This window comes from Ursus arctos, unplaced genomic scaffold, assembly GCF_023065955.2.
Source record: "Ursus arctos isolate Adak ecotype North America unplaced genomic scaffold, UrsArc2.0 scaffold_2, whole genome shotgun sequence".
NCBI classification, from domain to species: domain Eukaryota; kingdom Metazoa; phylum Chordata; class Mammalia; order Carnivora; family Ursidae; genus Ursus; species Ursus arctos.
In genome coordinates this window covers 75,373,111-75,394,479 of record NW_026622874.1, presented here as the reverse complement: position 1 = coordinate 75,394,479, position 21,369 = coordinate 75,373,111, and the positions used below count along the sequence as shown (strand labels likewise).

At 49.8% G+C, this 21,369-nt stretch overlaps 1 protein-coding gene across 1 annotated transcript in view; it reads right to left on the bottom strand.

Annotated features, from left to right (window-relative positions):
- Window positions 1-21,369, bottom strand: part of SNX29 (sorting nexin 29) — a 511,081-nt gene that overhangs the window by 156,696 nt on the left and 333,016 nt on the right. Inside the window, exon 17 of the mRNA XM_026520303.4 lies at window positions 52-107. Within this exon, the coding sequence (XP_026376088.1) occupies window positions 52-107 (56 nt within the window). The remainder of the gene's footprint in view (window positions 1-51; window positions 108-21,369) is intronic.

Sequence of the window (21,369 nt, the reverse complement as noted above, 5' to 3'; positions counted from 1 at the left end):
ACAGAGTCCTATTTCTAAAGTGCCCCTCGTAAGCGGATGCCAAGAACTTACATTTCAAAATCCGACAAACTCTGGTCTTCGGACGTTTGACTCAAATCTCCAGGCACCTGCCATCGGGAGGGGGGAAGGGAGAGAGAAAAACACACCTTGGTTACCATGGTTGGCACAATCACATAAGAATTTTGAGAACATTTCCTGTTCAGAATGAGGTGAAAAAGCAGTTACTGGGAGACAATAAGAGACTTCGTGGAAGGATGGTTAGAGACGGTGTTATGGTAATAAAAATATGCCACCATGAGGGATCTCAATTATCTTCACGGAGAAAGGACTGATAATCCTATTGAGATAATAGCAGGCCTGTAAAATCATGTAATTTTGGAGCTATAAAGGCCTAATTAGGATCTGAGATGCGAGATATCAAATGAGCAGTGGAAAAAATATCCACTGTCACCATGATGAACATTACACACACAGACACACCTAGTACGTAAACACAAAGGCCTACGTCTGCCCCCAACCGGCTCTATCCTTCCTGCCTCGTGATGCATGAGCAATTTAAGGCAGAACACAGCTGCTGCTGCTGACTCAGAAGGGCCCCCCGAGAACGGAATTGGGCAAAAGACACTGCACTGCCTGGCAGGGGAGCAGGTAACTACGTAAAGCCAACCGCAAAATGGTCAGCACTACTAGCTGCTCCAGGAATGGTGACCCTATGGTCACGTCCAGGGAAGGAGCTTCTCATCAAATGTGAAGCGGCCAGAATGGAAGGATGCCAACGGAAACCGGGAGGACCAAGGGCAACAGGGGAGGGTGTGGGCTCAAGAGGCAAGAACATTTACTTCAGGCTCTGCACCTGTCAGAGCCTTCGTGTTACCTGCCGTGTTCATTAATTTCCCTAACAATTTCGGGGAGGGCACAGCACCCCCACAACACACACATACACACACACACACACACACACACTTCATAGATGAGGAAACAGGCTCAGCGAGGCTGAGACCTTGCCCAAGGCCACACATGCAGGAACTGGATCTGAATTCAGGTCTGTCCAACTTCAAAGGCTCTGCTGCTATGAACCCTCAGCAAACACAGGGAAAAGCAGCTATAGGTGGAAGAAGCTAAGACTTGAGCCCTTTCCAGGGGGCAGAGACACAGAAGGTAACTTCCTCTGAGGCAGGAGAATGCCATGGTTATGGAGGCTGTGCTCTGGGGACACACAGCTCAGGGTCAACCCCCGCTCCACCTGTTCCCGGCCTGTGGCCAGGAGCAAATCACTTGGCTGCTCTGTGCCACACTGTCCTCATGTGTCGAACAGGTAGGACAGTGCTACAACTCACAAGGTCGTTCTGAAATGAAACCCGCTGCCCGGAAGGTACGCACAACAGTGCCTGGCAGGTAGAAAGTTCCCAGTAACTGTGCACTGTACGAATCACGTGACGATTACTGAGAAAAGCAGGGTGTTCTGTTATCCTTGACGCCCACACAGAATCTGTCCTGCCAGACCAAGGGGTATCTCTCACCCCACATATGACAGCCCAGAGGGAGAACCACCCCACCTGAGCCCCTGACAGATGCATGGAGCTAAGCAGTTAAAATGGGCTCCACAAGCAGCTTTTGCTAAGAAGTTGCTATTGACAGATTCCTTCAAACCCAATAAGGAGAAACGTGCCCACCGCCCACCTGAGAACACCTCAGTTTCAAAAAAACCAGGCCCTAACTACGCTGGGTCTCAGGGTGCCCTGCTATGAGGGTGAGGTCATTTTTCCCATGGGCGGCTGGGTAGAGAGGCGGTGTAATCTACCAGGGGAGCCATGAGGCTGTGTCCACAGTCCCCACACACATCCACACCCTCTGACCCAGAGGGCTCACTCCCAGGATTTATCTCGATGAAATAATCAAAGACACGGGCCAGAATTGACATCAAAGATCATTCCTCTTTCCATTGCTTAGACAAGTTGAAAAATTTTTTTTCAAGCAATTGAAAGTTCCAACTATACAGAAATGATTCAGGAAATGATGACATGTCCGTATGAGATGGCCAGATTTTTTTTTTTTTAAAGGAGAAACACATGCACACTCATGAGGGTACAAGCCTAATAATAATTCTGGAGAAATATATAAGAAAACTAACAGTGGCTATCACTGATAATGCAGCAGCAGTGGGAATGGGGAGAAAGAGAGGCCGAATTTTCTTTTGCTGTATTTCCATTAAGATTTTTAAAAAATGTATCTTTTGAATCAATTGCCTGTGCTTTTGAAGAACAAAACGGCTTTCCATGTGCTGTAATGAAAAGATCTCCAGGACAGATCAAGTGAGAGCCTAAGCAGGGTGCAGGCAGTAAGTCTCAATACGCTACCTGGGGCACAAAGGCGGAGAGTTAAGACTATTAAGTTGTATTCATTTTTGCATCGAGAAGCATCAGCAGCGAACTAGAAGACACCTAGAAAACGGGCACGCTGTGGGAACCGGGGGTGGGAGTGGGGCCTGCACAGCTGGCACACACCCTGGAAAGGAGGCTTCTTATTAAGCACTCCTTTACATGGCTGGAGCTTTGAAATAATGCACTGCCAATTAAACGTTTAAATAAAAACCTATTATCCCACCAAAACAGTGCTTCTGATAAATTTTTAATGGCACAGCCAACAGCTCCTGCTCTCTGCGGGAGCTGCAAATGCCCCGTCTGGGTCCTCAACGTGACTTCGGACATCCACGTTTCAGTGAGGTCAGAACAAAGCACATAGGAAAGATGACCCTGGCAGAGCTCAGGGAGGGAGAGGGCAGGTGGGTCTGCGGGATGTATTTGCACTGTCTCCAAAAAAGGTGCATGACTCATGTAACCATAAACAGACATGTATTACATATTAAGAGTCACTTGTATTACTGTGTGCAGTAAATAAGATACTCTTTGCAATCCACCCCACTACAAAAATGCATTTGGCTAAAATGCAGAAAGCCAGACAGTAAGAGACTTTGCCTTCTAACGCTCTTCTCTTAAGCATGTGGGATGGAAAAGGACAAGGGGAGGCTTGGAAGGCACATCACCGTGCGGACACCACTCTCCCCTTGGTGCTTCCACACGGAGCCCTGTGGACACGGCCAGGACTCTAACACCTTCTCCAGCACGGCTGTGGGGCGGGGAGCCTCCGTCCCTGCTGGGTCTGGGGGAGGCTGTTCCAGCGTGATGTGAGAAGCAGGTAAACACGCTGGAGGAGGGCTCCCAGGCTACGAAGACACCTGCCACACCATTACGTGCATCAGGACACCACCTTTAAATCAACCTGATTTCAGACTGGACCCAGGGAACCGGGTGAGGGAACAGTGAAGGTTCTGAATGGGTTGACCCTGTTGGACTCAAGTAAAAGAGAAGGTGAGGGTTTTAAGGACAGACATCACTTTACAATGCTAAGAACAAAGAAGCTTCTAAAACAATCGATTCTCGGAAGGCATTTTCTTCACGGATAAGTTAACCCTCAGGGGTGCTGATTTTTAGCGAACATTTGGACAATGGATCTACGTAGCTGGGAAGTGTTAAACCCTTCTCAATTAGGAGCTTTTCGTCTCATTATGTGACATTATTGGTATCAGCAAGCCAGGAGACATTTATGTGTCTCCGTGAGTTCCGGGGAGGCTGGCTGGGAAAGAATCTGTCAACTTTCCGACCTCTGTGGAATGTATCTTGCAAATCAGGCCAAGCTTGACAGCAGCTGCATACTGATAACTGATGCCCAAACTTACGCAACATTTTGTCTTTTCATGCTGTCTATGCAGACTGGTACCAGATATCATCTGGGGTTTACAGTCCTCATCCAGAAAGCTCATTTTACTCCATAGTCTGGCAATGAAAAAAGTGTGGGGCAGGGAGTATTTTGTAAGAAACATTAACTTTCTATTGCCAATGGCCACAAATATTCCTTGTAACACCCCCGAAGCTACAGGGCATCCCGGAGGACGATCTCTGGGATACAGCCTGTTTTGTTCACTCTCAACGGGACACATAAAAAAGTGATCAGCAGCATGGATGCCCTCATTCACTTCTCCCTGGCCCTGCAGAAAAGGCAGGTCCCCAAGTGGCCTGTGGTCGGGGGCAGGAAATGCAGAGCCTGTTACTGGAGAAACACAGCAGCCAGGTTTCCCGGATCCTCCTGGACAGACAGCCCAGGAACTACACACACATGGATGCGGAGGAACAGGTGAGATTCACAGAGAATCCGCTTCCGGGGTGCATCGACAAAGAAGCTTCCCCCATCTCTCCCAACTCAGGATTTCTTGGGTTTCGGGGGAGCAGGGACGGGCCAGCTAACCACAGCCCCTCACAATGCCAACATGGAATTCAGACACTGGTTCACCCTGGTGCTCTGACTGGGAATTCTTCAAACCTAGGATAAGGGCTCAGGTAACAGAAAATCTGCCAAAAAGAATAACAGATTTGCTGAGTAAATGCTTATTTAAATATGAAGGGAAGGAGGGAGGAAGAGAGGAAAGAACTAATCAGGCAACTGCCAAGGCCACAGGAAAAACTCTACCTCCTTTTACTTCCAGAATCAGGATCCAAGCAGGGGCCGCAAAGGTAGACACACAACACTCCCCTTCCTTGGAGCTGCCCTCACTTCCAGCCCTGGGGGCTGCAACATACACACACCACCACCAGGCAGCGTCAAAGGCTTCCTGCTTTACAAAGTGCTTTCCCATCACAACTCTTCTGACACCCTCCTCCTCACAGCCCTGTGGGCACAGGCATCACCCCCATTTCACAGGCAAGGCCAAGAGGATTCAGTGTGGATAAACACAAGAATCAGACGCCATGAGGCCAGCACCAGCCAGAAGAATGAGTGTGCCATCTTGGATGTCCAGCTCCGTGGAGCCCCAGATGACTGCCACGCCAGCCGACAGAGCAAAACCACCCCACAGAGCACTGGATAGCCCAAAAAGTAACTTTCTCAGGGTCATTCAGCAAGTAAGTGACAGAGGTGGGAGTCAAATGCAGGTGGGTCTCGATCCAGAGTCCACACTTGTTATCACCAAATTCTGCTGCCTCCCACTACAAAGTCCCCGGTCTCTGCATTTTGCTTCTGCATACGGGGAAGCCCAGAAGACACAGTAACCCAGATCCACAATGAAGAGGCTCCGCTGGCATAGAGACCTCTGATGCAGTGAAGGAGGTTCGTAAAGACTCCACCGCTCAAGGGTAGATGCGCACAGGTGTACACATGGGTCTAAAACCCTAAGCCTTTCTTGCAGCCTGTCGTCTTCGATGCCACAGGGTGATTTCTGGACAGGCACCGGGCCAGAAGGAACCAGACATAGGCCAGGAAATCCCAAGTCCTTTCCCATCTTTGGATACACATGTCAGCCTACAGACTCTGAGCAGAACACATCAAGTCTCAATGGACTAGGGGAAAATTGGTCATTTTGACCGTTAGAGAAGGTTCCCACTGACCATTAGGAAGTCACCCAGCTTCAACAAACTCTGGTTTCTTCCTCACTTACTTGTCTCTGACAACTTGTCTCTGGGCACTCTATTAAAAAGAATCCACAAAGACGAGGCGACCCCAACCCAACACGTGTTCAACATCTACTATGTGCCCGTGTACTCACACCTTTAAATCTCACATAACGTGTGAAGCAAGAATTATCTCAAGTCATGCTCCCCTACTCTCTTCCCCCAACCTGTCTGTATGGCTGGCCCTTTTCTCACCCTTCGAGACTCAGCTAAAATACACATTCCTAGGAGACATCTGCCCTGACGGCCAAAACTAAGTGGCTCTCCACTGCCACCTCTACGGATCAGGCCGTGCAGCTGGCCATGGCTCCATTCAGGCTAGTCTGTGCACCCGTCCCTCCCCGGGAGCAGGAGGACGTGCACCCTGTGACACACGGCAGCCTGGCCCAGCACCTCGCCCGGCGCGGACACTGAATTAGTATTTGTGATGAAATGAATGTTAATATAAGCTGTATTCCCACATTGAAATGTCCATCTCTTTTGAAACTGCTTTGTAGCAAATCTGCAATCTTTACGCATGATAAGGATAACTGGTCTGGAGATAAGAAAAACCACAGGAAGAGAACTGTACTCTCTCTCTCCTAATTACACGTCTTTCAGATTTACCGCTCAGAAGAAAAGGCAAAAGGCAGATATTATGGAGCAGCCAATCTTTGTCCCAATCACGAAATGACACCCATGATTTATGTTTTCCAGAGTCCCTTTCTCCCTCATTGATCTTCTCAAATAGCCTTCCCTTAAGCAATTAGCTCTCACTTTGCACTGCCAAAAATGACAACTATTTCCCGTCCCCTCACACCCCAACTTTCTCTTTTTTTTAACAAGGAGCACAACGTGCAACAGCACGGCTGTCCCCAGCCAGCCAGACAGGCCCCAGCCTGTGCTCTGAGCACGAGGTCGGCCAGGGCTTTCTGGGCCCTCAGGAGGAAGCCAGCCCGAGTCTGGACCACCTTCAGTCTTCCGGGTTTATCTGTTCATTTGTTGTTTTGTTTTATGAACAATGAGAGGCATTCATGTGGTTTAAAAATCAGCTGAGGTCCAAGACTCTCTTGTAGCGAGTCAAGCACCTGCAACGAAGGGCTTTCAGTTTTTCAGGCTGTCGTCTGGGCAGCCCCGGAAACTTGAACCAGTACAGACCATGACACTTCTGAGAATTAGGTTTTGATGGGTCTGTTTCTCCAAAAAGACTTTGAGGGTCTCAGGATAATATTCCCAGAGTCCACAGTGGTATCAGGCACACACTAGTTGCTCAGTGAATGTTCCCACTGGATGGAGAGATGAACACATACAGAAATGGATACATGGAGCAAAGGAATTTCAGGGAAGAGGCACAAGGAAAGTATCCAGTCAACTAAGAATGAACATCAAGTTTCTCCCCAAGTCATGAAGATGCACAGAGAACAGACATACACCAGGCTCTACCGGGACATACACTACACCACCATCCACGGCAGTAAGAGCCGGGGAACTAGCAACGAAATGGCTCCACAGAATACTGCACAACCAGAGCCCGACGGCACAAATCCTAGGGTAGCACGGACCTCCTCTGCTAACAAGAGACGACGTCCGGGGTATGATGGCAGGTGACGAGAACAGATCCAAAACTACAGGTCAGGTAAAGCACTGTTTTCATCAAGAAGCTGCAAGACAGGGGCGCCTGGGTGGTGCAGTCATTGAGCGTCTGCCTTCGGCTCAGGGCGTGATCCCAGCGTTCTGGGATCGAGCCCCACATCAGGCTTCTCTGCTGGGAGCCTGCTTCTTCCTCTCCCACTCCCCCTGCTTGTGTTCCCTCTCTCGCTGGCTGGCTCTCTGTCAAATAAATGAATAAAATCTTAAAAAAAAAAAAAAAAAAAGGCAGCAGCAGCAGCAGCTGGAAGACAGACACGCGTATGCGCTTGCATCTCCATTAACCATTTCCAGAAAGACACACGACAAACTGCCAAGTGTGGATGCCTTTATGGGAAGGGCTCGGAAAAGCAAAGGCATGAGGAAGAGAGAGTTATTTTTTTACTGTATGACTCTATACCTTATCAAGTTTTACTACGTTCAAGAGGAATTACCCTTTCAAAAAATAAATGTAACAACCTTGAAATTTTAAACTAAAGAGAAAACTTATTATGTCTATGACAGGGGGAACAGCAGGACAGTGAGTGCCTCTGAGGTAGGGGGTGGGGACCGACTGGGAAAGGGCATCAGGGAACGTTCTGGGGTGACGGCAAAGTTCTGGGGCTTGTGCTACACAGGTGCAGGCACTTGTCTGAACGCAGGGAGCATGCAATGAAGATGTACTAATATCTGCAATTTGCCCTGAAATGCATTTTCAAAAAAGATGAACTGATGGGGTATAAAGGAAGGGAGAGAAAGGGACGGATGGAAAGACGCAGGATAAAGCAAGCACAGTAAGCTGTTAATGGCAGGATGTATGAGGTGGGTATACAGGTATTCATGCTGCAATTCTTTAACATAGCTGTTTTAAAGTTTTTTAATAGAATGTTGGAAAAAGTAAGTCTTGATCAACCACACAGAATGACCAAATTACCTTTCTAGTCTCTGCACAGAAAATGACATTAGATCACTGTCCTATAAAGAGGCTATCAGAGTATACAGCTTAAAAACGTAGGCGAGAAAGTATTATAGAAGTGTGTCGGATGGTTAATAAAACTACTTTGTGTTTCTGGATTCTGAGATATTAGTGCTATTCATCAGCCTTTAAAAATGAAAACAGGTTGTGATTTCTTCATCAATAAATAATTTTTTAAGATGGGCTGGATTGGGACTTCGGTCAGCTGGGCCTGAGTTCTGACTTCGCAGTGTGGCTTCAAACGAGCCACTGCCCTTCTCTGAGCCCCATTCCTCTGGTACAATGGGGCAACAGAAGCTGTGAGACAGCTGTGGGGGTTCTAGGACCCCTCAGGACCCACCCTGTCAGCACCTGGCAGAGAACAAGAGCCTGGTAAGCAGCAGCCACTCCCATCGACCCTGGGTGGAGTTCAGGGGCGCTGCACAGACAGAAGGCTGGGGTCCGGCAGCCCTCAGCCACGAGTGAAGTGGCTCCATTCCACTGACGCAAACACCTGCCAGCTCTTCAACAGGGAGTCCACAAGCTCGTACTAAGCGCCTCTGAAGGGCCAGACACCTTGGCACCAGGAAGGCAGCAGCGAATGGAAGAGACAAAGCCTGGGGTTCCCGCGGCATATAATCCAGCAGGGGAGCCCGTCTTCAGACAATCCATCAACATCGTTATGGTGTGCAAGTCCACGGAGAAGAAAAGGGATAGCTAAGGCATCTGGGAGGGGGACAGGGTAAATTGGCATGGAGGGCGGGTGGCTGGAGAGGAGGCTAAGGCACCAAGGAGAGAGAGGACTCTGGTCCCTGCTCGAACGGTGAGAAGCCCCCAAGGGGAAGTAAGCAAGGGAGAGAGCCTGAGCCAGCTGGCACTTTGCTCAGTCTGTCTGGCTGCACAGTAGTGCCTGGGAGGCAGGCCGGGGCGGGGGGGGGTTGGGGAGCCAGGAGCCACACACTTCTCACGGACACACACACCCCATCTCGACTGTGTGCACAAAGGGATTTGCCAACCTCTCTACTTTTCCACCAACAGATGGAAGTCTCACCTGTAAGAAAACACAAATCAGCAACCGTCTCCAGTTTCTCTAGGCTTAACTTACTAAGATGTAAAGCAGTTCTCAAGAATCTTCAGCCAATCTCTAGTGAAAGACGGAGGCCCACCATCACGAGCTGGGAGCACCAATTAATCCAAGCTCACTCCTGCCATGAGGCCTGAGGAAGGAAGCAACAGCCTCGTGGGGGCTGTGTCTCCTGGCTGCACACTCCTACCACCTCACACCATACACTGGGCTCTTACCCGCTCCCAGCAGGTTCCCAGGATTGTAGTAGCCACCCCCAGAGCTTTGTGGCCACAGGTCCACAGCAGGATAGGACACCGTCTCCAAAGAGCATGGCTTTGGGGTTAGACAGGTCCAAGCTTGCACTGCGACCCTGCTATCCCACCCAAAGCCCTGGCCTCTCCAGCCTTGCGTTTCTCCGTGATAAAGCCGGCAGATACTACTTTCCTGCTAGGCTTACTATGGAGTAAGTGAGAGAAACTGAATACCTCTGTGTTGTATCCCAGTGCCCAACACAGAGGCAGTGCTCCCGGAGCATCTTCTAAAGGAATAAGGAAAGGGAGGGTTACAGTGTCATTCACTGGTAGGGACGGTCGTTTCGGAAGACTGCAGGTAGGGGCTGGCTGGAAGATATGCTCTTCCATGAGGAACAGGATGGCTATTGGGACAAATCATTTCCTGAATTCACTCACTTAACCTGTCCCACTGTGCTGTCAGCTCTTGGAAATGCCAGATGGGTGGGAGGGCTGGGGACGGGAAGAAAATAAGTCCCACGGAACGGTTTAGGCATTCGATCACATTAGAAGTTCCAGGCTGCAGGACTCCAAGATTGCGGCCCTGAGAGCAGAAAGTGAGAAAGAATGCCTGAGGTTGAGCTGTCTGTCCTCCAACACTGAAATAGCACATTCCAGACCCTGCCTCCTGGACACATTGCATTGTGATATTCAGCACTGCAGACTAGCAAGAACCCCACAACAGCACCTTCCAGAAATGTCACCCACAAAAGTTAACTGCCCCCCCCCATACACACCAGTGCCTCCCACGACCAGCTACACAATGGCCTCATCACCACGGGACAGTGCCCACTCGCTGGCGCTGACGACTGAGGAAGCCAATCAGCAAAACCCTCAATTAGAGCCCCAAACTGTCACCACCGGGATCGGACACTAGACAGTCCTGTCAGGGAGAAATCTGCCTGATTTTCAATCTGTCTTTCATCAATAGGCAGTAAATAATGAAGTTCTGCTAATACACAGACACCAGGCACAGGGCCATTTAAAATCCATTTTATGATCTCATTTCCCCAACGCCCTCTGAAGTGGATGGCTTTCCGCAAGGATGTGCCTGGAGCTAAGTCAAAGCCGCGAGAGCGCAGAGCCCCAGCCCCACAGCCTGCTCCCCACTCTGTTTCTCACACACCGCGTGGCAGCAGGCAAGTCATTTCCCTGCACTGAGCTTCCTTTTGTCCCCCAAGGAAATAAAGGGGCAAGACAAAGGGGTAGACTGCGGCTGTTCGCTGCCGGACATCCACTCTCCACCCGGGAAATCCCTTAACGAGAGCTGTGTGTGGAGTAAACCCCACGGTGAGCACCAATTAACCCAGGCCAGTCAGCATACCCCGTCCTTGTGGTGCTGGCGACTGGCTCGACAGCGGCCCACGAACAAAGCCGGTTTGATCAGAGAGAATGTGGGGACTTGGGGGCCATGCTGAACGGAGTCGCGTTCTCTCTCTTCATGATGACTGGGAGGATGAGCAGCCGAGCACCACTGCGCCCCAAGCTCGAAGCTCTTCAGTCATCCAACAACACACATGCCTTGCTTTGCTGAACCTGGTTTGGCTTCGGTTCTGTGCATCTGTCCCTGAAAGCATCCTGGTACAGAAACGATGGCCCCTTCCGGGTCTAGCACTTACTTTATTCTGTATGCCTTCCTACCAAGGTCAAGCCCTAAAAATGAAAACCCAAAGGAAATCCCTCAAACCCTGCTGCCAAGGAGAGACCAGGAGCTATCTGGGACACAGACCAGGTCAGGCTTACCACAGATCCCCAGTTCAAAGCACAGCACCTGGAGCTTGGAACCCAAGATCCCCCCAGTACGTGCACTGAAGGACCAGATCACGAAGACAGAGGCTTGTCAACCAGGGGCCCTGGATAAGCTCGACTTCCGTGATCGACATCGTCACCACAGCCATACCAGCGTCCATCGTCACGCTCAGGAGTGCTAAGCAGGTGCCAGGCTTTAGCTCCACACATATCGTTTGACAGAATCCTCACAGCCACCCTGAGAACTAAGGTGACACCTCTGGAGGTCACAAAGGCCACCCACAAATAACTCAGCTCTTTCCAGATGCTTGGCAAGGCTGCACTCCCCTCCATGTGCAGGGAGACACATCTGTGGGACTTGCTTTGCCAATGAAATGAGAGACAAGTGATGCGTGTCCTATCTGGGTGGAGGCTTTGAGACAGAGAGAGCATGCATGGCCAGGCTCTCTTGTTCCTCTCCCACCGTCTGGGTCTGGGTGCGAAGATCACGGTGAGGAGACGGGGCAGAAGCCCAGCCATACGTGAGGGACATGTAATGTGAATGAGACATAATATTTTGTGTTTTCTGTATTGACATTTTGGAGCTGTCTGTCACTACAACATAACCCAGCATACTCTAGAATCCTATACCCCATTTTATGCATGGGAAAACTGAGGCTCAGAGAGGTGACGATCCTCACCCAAAACCATGCTGTTACTAATGCAGAGAGGCGTGGAGAACATAGGAAGCCTTGGCCATTGTTCCTCAGGTCCTGAGGAGCTGTGATTGCCCTACAAGCCAGCTAGCTTGGGGCTTTCCATGCCCACCTTGCACACATAGCTCCTGGCTGGAAACCCCAGGCACCAGGAGAACAGAGGTGCTGGTCACCTCTGTATCTCAGAAGCCCAGGGTCCAACCCTGAAACAGTGCAAAATCTCAGATACCTAGTTCCCCCAACCCCAAGACACGTGAAGTTACAGGCTTGGGAGAGTATTTCCAACAGGGCAGAATAAAGCAAGCAGCAAGGATGGAGGGAAGAGATGAAGACAGAAACAGGACTTAAGACCCGGACCCGGGAGGCCCAACACACACAGTCCCGCCACAGAAGCTCTGTGTTATACATTTCTACACAATCAATTGCTTATTTCTATACCATCAACTCAAGAGAAGCAGTGATGTTGACTCAGATGCCTCGTGACCGCAGAGTAAATTAAACCAGTTACAGAAGCCTCTCTGTCCACATATAACCCGTGACCGGTAAGCAGCAGTGCAGCCTCCCCTGGCCTTCAGACCTGTGAGAGCTCTCCCGCGCAGGTACCCTAAAGGGGACAGGGACGTGAAGGAGTGCGTGTGTTTGGCCACTTTCCTGTGCTAAGCAGCCTTCTCAATGCATCCTGGTGGTCCCCATCGCCTGGCCTTCCTGCCCAGGTGTGGTCCCCTTTTGCTGAGTGGGAGTGGCCCCGGGGACCTGCTCCACTAAGAGGCAGGGCCGAAGTGATGGGGTGCCCCTCCCAAGGCTAGCTTCTCGCTGACCTCCGTCCTCCTGGTCTCCTCCGCTTTCTTGGTTTGCTCACTGTGATGAGGCACCTGGCTGCCATGCACCCAGGTAGCAAGAAAAGACGGGGCCTCCAGCCAACAGCCCAAGAGAAACTGAGGCTCTCAGACTGAGCAGCCTAGAAAAACGGGGGAGTCCCGGCAGCAACCAGGCAGGCGAGCGTGGCAGAAGACCCTGCCCCAGCGGGGCCTGGAGAAGCCTGCAGCCCCAGCCAACACCCTGACAGCAGCCTGGGAGGCGCGGGCTTCAGAACCCACAGCAACCATGAGATTGTAAATACAGTTATTTTTCTGCCTCTAAGGTTTGGGATACTTGGTTATGCAGAAATAGATAACCAGGATAATCCCTGAATAAATGTGCTGGTGAGCTGGGGGCACTCTTTGTTTCTGGGGCTATCCCTTAAGGAAGAGTTGGCACACTGGCACATGAGCCCTGAGGGACCCTATGGGAGCCAAAGTACTGGGGCGCACACCCTGATACTATGATCAATTCAAGGGGTACGTCAGCCCATCTCCAGGCACCAGCACGACGGGGCTCCACTCACATACCACTTGCGCTGGTGTTTACAAATGTTCTTTCTTCAATCAACTTACCTTTTTTACTTAGAAAATTTACTTAAAAATGGAATCACTCTAGCGAATAGCAAAGCAACTTTACCTGCTATACATAGAAAACAAAACGGATCCACTGAATGCAAAACTGCGTGAAATTCAAAGTGTCAGTGGTTCTGAAAGCTGCCTGCGTCAGAATCCCCTGGGGCAACTGGGGATGTGCTGGCCCCACTCCAGAGACTCCCTTCCAGCTGACCTGGGGGTTCGGCCCTGGAATCTAGACTTCAGATACCACGGCCGACCAGCACTCTGACCCTGAGGCCCACACCCACTTTGGCAGGGAGACACAGAAGCAATGAAGACAGTGAAACTGCACCAGCACTGCCAAAACCTCCCCGAAAAGAAAACAACGTCCCCTCCCTTGCAGGGCCCACCATGTTTAACACCTGATTCTTGAGCCACCTGAAATTATCCTGTCCAACAGCAGGACCACGGGCCTCTCCACGTTGTATTCTCTCACAGCCCAGTGGTTCTGAGCCACAGGCACCCCTAGGCCATGGACATGGGTGTCCCCTCTACAATGCAGACGGAGGGTCCAGGGGACAGTCCGGGGCCCAGGTCTGCCCCTGACACCCAGAGAACGCGAATATGCATCGGGTGAATCCATCAACGAGGTGTCATCCACACTGGATCGGCGCTGGGGGGGGGGGGGGGGATGGGCCAGACCGAGACCACCATCCAGGGGAGAGGCGGTGTTCTACATGCAGGCCCGGGATGGAGGGGGCACGTCTCCTCCAGTCAGCCCTTGCTCTTCCAACAACTGTTTCTCCAGTTAAGCTCTGGCTTGTTCTGAGAGCCACCAAGGAAAGCACGAGCTCTCTCTGTGACTGACGGGTAATTTCATACTCAAATTGGAAACCGTTTAAATCGAGACATCAGGAAAATCAGGGGCGGGAGACATATGATAGCTCCTTACACATGACAGCAAATAAAAAAAGAAAACAGCAATGTTGATCGTCTTGTGACACATAAATTCGTGGTCCCTCGCTGGCGTCTGGAACCGGCACAGAATGTTTTGCGTCGGTCACATTCACCCAGTATGTTCTGGGCACCCACACTCAGGACGCTCTGGTGAGAAGTGGGAACTCACAGTCATCTGTGCAGCAAGTATTCCACCGTCTCCACCTGGCACTGGGACACAGTCGAGTATAAAAGGATGAAGGGGCAGACGGCAAATCAACCACTCTATGCCAACTAGTGGTCAGTGCGGGGAAGAAAAAGCATGCTCATGGCGGTGCTGTTTTATTCAGGGTTATGATAAGGTGGTATCCCTACTCTGGATAATTTAGAAGCAGTAGCTCATTAGAGTCCAACCTCATACAACTCTGTCTGGTGAGCACCCCCAGTCATGTTTCCAGACACGCATGTGAAGACTGGAAAAGGAGAATGCCTACCAGCCCCGTCACTTCCTGGTCACAAGGACTTGGGGACAGTACCTATTGTACTTGTGCCTTAGTTTTTTCATCCCTAAAATGGACACAAGAGTACCTACCCCATGGCCTTGCTGCTGCACATGACATACTTAGGAAAGAATTTGGTATACAGTAAGCGTTCAATAAATGTAAGCTTCTATTGTAGGTTGGAGTATAATTGCCACTCCCGTTTTTTTTTTTTTTTTTTTTTTTAAAGATTTTATTTATTTATTTGACAGAGATAGAGACAGCCAGCGAGAGAGGGAACACAAGCAGGGGGAGTGGGAGAGGAAGAAGCAGGCTCATAGCGGAGGAGCCTGATGTGGGGCTCGATCCCATAACGCCGGGATCACGCCCTGAGCCGAAGGCAGACGCTTTAACCGCTGTGCCACCCAGGCGCCCCTTCACTCCCGTTTTTTTTTAAGGACTTCATTATCTGATAGCAAAGCAGAAAGACACTCCCACCAAAACAGTGGGAAATATCCGTAAAGGAACCATGCTGACTTATACCACAGTTCCCTCAGCCTAGCAGGCCCGTCCTCCTGACCAATCTCAATTCATCCTTCAAAACCCAACTCCAACATTTCCTCTCTGAAGCCCTTCCTGCCAATCCCATCAGTCACTTAACCCACCACTGTGCCAGCATTACAGCCATTCACTCATTCATTCAACAAGTGTGACTTGAGAGCCAACCATCTGTCACCCGTAATCATAACCCATCGCAACTACATGTGAACGTATCTCTGGGTCCCCTCCACTGCACAACAAACTTCCGTCCGGCGGCAGAAGAACTTAACTGGGTAGAGTTCAACAGAACAAATTCGTAAACAAAGGAGGGCATGAGAAAAGCAGACAAGATGGGTGGCTCGGTGGGGAAAGAAGGATTACAGGAATTCAGAGGCAGTCACGAATAAAAACAACTCGGTACTGACAGGGCCACAAAGGGCTGGAAAACAAGCTGGACTTCAAGGGAAAGATTTGGAAGGCAGGGAAGGATGGAGACGCCAACTCATGCTCTTGAATGGAGAAAGCCAAGTCTCAGCCAGCTGTTAAAAAAGGGAAGTATATGTACACACCTCTGTCTTGATGTAAATACATAAGGGTATCCGGAAGGATAGATACCAAACCTCTTCATGGGAAAGGTCTCTGCGAGAGGGACACTTGTATTTTGTACTCTCTTCAACATACGGTTTATATCTGTATTATTTAATTTCTTTCAAAAATATATTGTTTATGTAACTTAAAAAAAATGTGAAGCATGTCTCATGAAAGGCATAAGGCAGAGAAGCAAGGCAAAGCACACAGTACGAAGAGCAAGAGCAAAGAGAAGGGGCAGAACTCCGTGACCCAAGGGCCAACAGTAAGAGGTGAGGAAGAAGGTGAGGGCCAGGTGCTGCTTCAGCATCTGCCAGATTCTTCTTACAACAAAGCTACAAGAAACACCAGCACTGTATCAAGGTGCTGGGAGCAACAGATGACTGTGGGCCTTGCTATAATGGGAGGGAGGAGACTCCCAGTAGAGGAGCACACACTCATGCTGCCAAAGGCAGTGATACTCCAGGACAGCAGAAAAGGTAAGAAACCGACTTTCCCAGGGGGAAAAAAAATCTAAGGGGATCTGGGTTTTTCCAGCTTCATCAGAAACCTTGGCCAAGTCAGATCTCCAATGCCCAGATGACAACACCAGGCACACCTCAAACCACAACCACCCATTTTGGTGCGGACAAGCGCCTCCATTTTTGAGTATTTGGTAGAAAACCATTTGAATCCTGGTCAATAAAATAATTTTCCTCAAAAATAAGAGCAGCCACTCTGTAGTTCCCATGGGCAAAGGGGCTCAGGAAACCCATGGGCAAGTCCAAGATCGTGCCTATCCTTCAAGAAGAGGTCATTTCCAAAAGAACAGATCAAGGGAGCTAACAGTTCGGCTTTTTTCAAATTCATCAGGGATCCCTTTACCAAGATTCATCTGTTTCAATTCAATCCTGTAATCTGCTGGTCTTCCAGAAGAGAGACAGCACAATGTATCGAGGCATAATTTTACTCTGGATCCCACAAACAAACTAGCCAGGGACTCAACTTCCATGAAACATAGAACAAAAGCAGTATTTGTTTTTCTGGAAGAATGTAAATCTACTTCGAGAAGATGGGGAAAGCTTCCAGAGCAAATTTTAAGGTCACTTTGATATCTAGATGCCCCTCAGTTAAAACTGCTCACTGCCCAACACAGCAGCCCTAAGTTTATGATGGGCCAGGAGAGATGTAGAGATGGGCATTTATTATTTTTTTTAGAAGATTATAAAAATTGGGAAGAAACCTTAAAAAAATGGAGAAAGTCACATGCAATTGGTAGGGAAGGTAGAACTAATCAGAAGCACAGAGAAACATTTATTAAATTAAGGAATAAGTGCATATAGGTTATCTAGTTACAGGGTTTGTACAAGTATTATCATGTGGTTATGCATCCTTAGAAACACACTGTGTGTTAATTCAGCAGAAACAGATTAAGTTAGGGTTCAATGGGTATGTCTGGGTCGGACAGACTTCGAAGACGTGGCAGTGAGAGAACAGAAGAGGCTGGGGCTGTCTGCATTTTGAGGATGACAAAAAGGAGTCCAGAGAGTACTGCAGGCTGACCCTGTGGGACAGAGGTCCTGGCCCAGACCAACCTCTACAGGAGTCCCACCAGGTGCCTCCATCCCAGGAACCCCTTTTCCATGCCAATGACATCATACTGAGAAACCTATGAGCCGATAAAACACACAATGGTCGGAAGAAAAGCAACACAGGGTCTTGAGGCTACTACCCTTTGGGGGAAGGAGGAGTCTGGGAGCAGCTTGCACAGAAGGCAGAGTGAGATCATAGCTACTTTATTATATAAATAAGAGCGGGCGTTGCTGGCACCAATAGCATGTGTCACAGTGTCTTGAGTACGGGACTTTGGTTTCATCCAAATGTGAGCATCTGGGTCAGGAGAAAACAAACACAGAAGAACAGGCTCATTCCAGGAAGGACTTGGTGGTAAATAAAAGAGGGGCACGGGGCCCGTGAGCACCAGAGCACCTCGGCTGCCACTGCCTGCCTATTCAGCCAGTGGGGCCGGTGGGGCGATGAGCAGCCAACTCAAAGGAGCCATTCACAAAGCCGTGCTGGGGAATCGAGAATAGGTAAAAGGGTGGGGGTGGGGGGTCAAAAGCTGCCTCGAGATCTTGGCTTCTATGTCTTCAGAATCAGCAGCAGGAAAGGTATCAGAATTATCCCAGGTAGACTTCGATCTCCAACCAGATCACAAAGCAGTCAAACCAGAGAGACCCAAGTCACATACAACAGATCCCAGTCTTTGACCTCCACAGGGGCAGAGCCCATATCTTCCACATCCGCCACACCCCTGCAACGTGCCCATGCTCTGTGTAAGACCGCCACACAAAACAGGAGCAACCGACAGGCAGCCTAAGCTGGTACAGAAAATTGCTCTCTCGATGCACAGCTGAAATCATTACGGAGCACGGGGCATATAAATCTTGACTGTTCTGTACCTCGCCCGTGTTTCCTATTTGCATCGATATGAGACCTGCTATGCGGCAAAGCTTGCACACGCAGCATTTGCCAAAAGACACAAAACTCTCATCTTCATGAAAATGTATTTTCAGAGTTCTGCGCCCATAAGCCCCGGGTAGCCAGGCGCTGCCCACCCGAAACATCAGCTGTAGCCCCTCGGGGCCCTCCCATGAAACCCAACTACCCATGGTGACGAGCAAGCCAGGCACAAACCAGGCACCGGAGCGTAACCCAGGCACATGTGGGGAGACAGACTGGCGATCTGGAGAGCCCTCTGCTCTACCAGCAAGGAGTGTGTGATCACTCAGGGCATTTGCCTATGGACAGGAAAAGATGCTGGGCTCGAGGAGGGCCTTTCATTCTGGGGCCCAGAGAGGTCTAAAGCAGGTTCTGCAAGCAACTTTCTGGATGATTTTGTGTCAAAAACTAACATTTCTAAGCTAAGCCTCTATGCGAGACATATTTTTAGTAGCCTCTCTTAAATGGCACTTTTAAAAATAATCTCCCTCAAGACGGTAGACGATTAAAACACTGATGGTCCAAGTACTGAATTTAAAAGCCTCTTATAATTTGGAACATGATGTTTAGAGCTGCCGTGGGGCCGCAGACAATTTGGTACTTGATCATTAGATATTCTGCAAGTGCCACCCAGCTGAAAAATACATTTCTTATTAAGCTTCTCTACTTAAATAGCATCAGCCCCCAAATGAGATCACTCCCTCTGAAGGCTTTAACGATACCAAGAAAGTCCCAGGAAGCATTTCCTTTCAAAGTAAGCCATATTAAAAAAACTTGGGATGAGTTTTTTTTTTTTCCCATCCATCTCACCCCTGAATTTTAAATTACTTGTCTTCCTCTCCCAGCAGCTCAGTCATTTCCAAAGTAGAGGAAGGTGTCCCGTGAAATACCAAGCAGCTTAGAGCAAGGATTAACAGCAAGTCTGTTATCCAGCAGGATCCGGGAAGGCACCCTAATGGATAATGAAGTATCCTGGTTAACAGAGTGTTACCATGGATACCACAGGTGCACGGTCAGATTTACACATAAAATGTTCCATGAGTGACACCGTGTGCCAGCCCAAGAAGACGGACAGGAACACGGAGCTCCTGTCTCAGGGAAGCTAGCTGTCGGCAGGGGAAACAAAGTTCAACACGAAGTGGTAAGATAGCATGACAAACGCTGGAGCCCCAAGTGCCATGGAAACCTGATTAGGGGCCCACCAAGGGCTCGGGAGGGGAGTGGCGGAGAGGGGAGAGTCCACACAGGCTTTCAGGGAACTTGATCCTAAGGCAAGCCACTTCACAGGGGCCCTGTGCAAAACACACCAGTCAGACGAGGAAGTGGAAGGGATGTTAGTTTGTCAAGGAAGCTGCAATGGACAGTGAGCATCTCCACGCCACATAGCAACATGAATGCTCACGGAAGGAGGGAACATGGGAAGGAGCGGGGAAGGCAGAGACAGAGCAAGCCAGCTGCAGACCAAGGTTCAGGCATGGGCACGAGTCAGGCCAATAGACAGAGACCAAGGCACACACAGGAAATGACAGAGAAAGAGAGCCACAGATAAAGACACGCAGAGGCCGAGGGACAAAGAAAGGAACAGAGGGAGAGAGAGAAGCAGGCAGAGAGGTAGACACGGGCACGGGAACCAAGAGAGAGAAGCAAAAAGAGACAGAAGAAGAAACAGAGAGAGTGACTGAAGAACAAACAGAAAGAGCAGGAGAGAGAGAGAGAGAGAGAACGAGGACCACCTGCTCTTGGGGGGCCACCGTGTAAGAGGCCATAAGTGCCCGGGCGACAGTGCTGCTCACAAGGCCAAGGCTCCGGCCAGCTGGGGGTACGTGCAAGGCCAGTCGGAGCCAGCCCGCTGCACCCCACAGCCACACGGCGTCACCTCCTCCCTTCCAGCCTCTGGGGATGGCGCACCAGGGCAGGCCCATGAGACAAACCAGGCTTCCATGATCCCCTCACCAGCTAGCGCATGGGTAACATGCATTCCTCCAAAAACAGCTTAGAAGAGATGCTCCTTGGGTAAATAATTTTAGGAAATAATGCACATAGTGCGTGTCCTATCAACCTGCTTTGGAGAGCGAGGAGGCACCATCGTGAGAAGCGCTACAGCAAAGAAGCCCACTGAACACACTCTAGGCTACAATAATTCTATCTTTTCAGGACAATTCCATCACCATGCTCCCCTCTTCTACAGGCACCAACTCTGCTCACCCTCTGAACCATGCCTCCTCTAGATTCCAAGTTTCCAAAAGAGCCCTTTTGATATCAGGAGGAACTGATTAGTAGGCTTAAAAAAAGAAACCACTTGATGTACAAAGTGAGATGGGGAGACAAGAAAGGGAGAGATTCATTTTGCAGGAAGGCTGTGGGAATGTGTGAGAGCCTCACCACAGAGGAATGGGAGTCTTTAAAACCACCCAGTATGTTGGCCTAGAGCACAAGAGACATGACATTTTGCTTGAGATGAACAGAAGAGAAAAAGTAAAATAAAATAAATGAAAAGAGTAAGCGGCAAGGTATTTAAAAAATGAGAAAGGGCTGGATCTGCATTCGGTGCTACCATGAAGCCGGGTGTCCCGGGCTGAGTCAGGAGATCTCTCTATACCCCCGTTAGCTTGGCCGAAACCTGGGTCTCTCGGGGGGAGAGGACAGGAATGCACATCAAGCACAAGGTCAACGGCTAACAAAGGGGGAGCCCCCTCCCCAAACAGACAAGGGAGGGGTCCAGGGAAAGTACACTGCGGCAGGGGGAGGACAAGCTAACAGAACTAATGCTCTGAGTCAAGGCAGTGATTTCACAGGCCTCAGACCACAGTGGGCCACCTCCCCGCGGGGGAGGGGTTCCAATTAAAGGGTGCATGGTACAGAGAAACATAGGCCCACCGTGTGGACAGAAAAAAAAGAGGAATCCAGCTTCAATTATGTAAAGTGAGACCAAGTTTGCTTCCCGAGCAGGAACAAACTCGCAAGTAATGAGTCGCTTAGCCTTCAGCTCTCCCCACTGAGGACTTTCAGTGACCTCTGCGCCTTACAATTTTGCAAGGTTCTATTTCTCTGTCTCCATTTATTATTCAA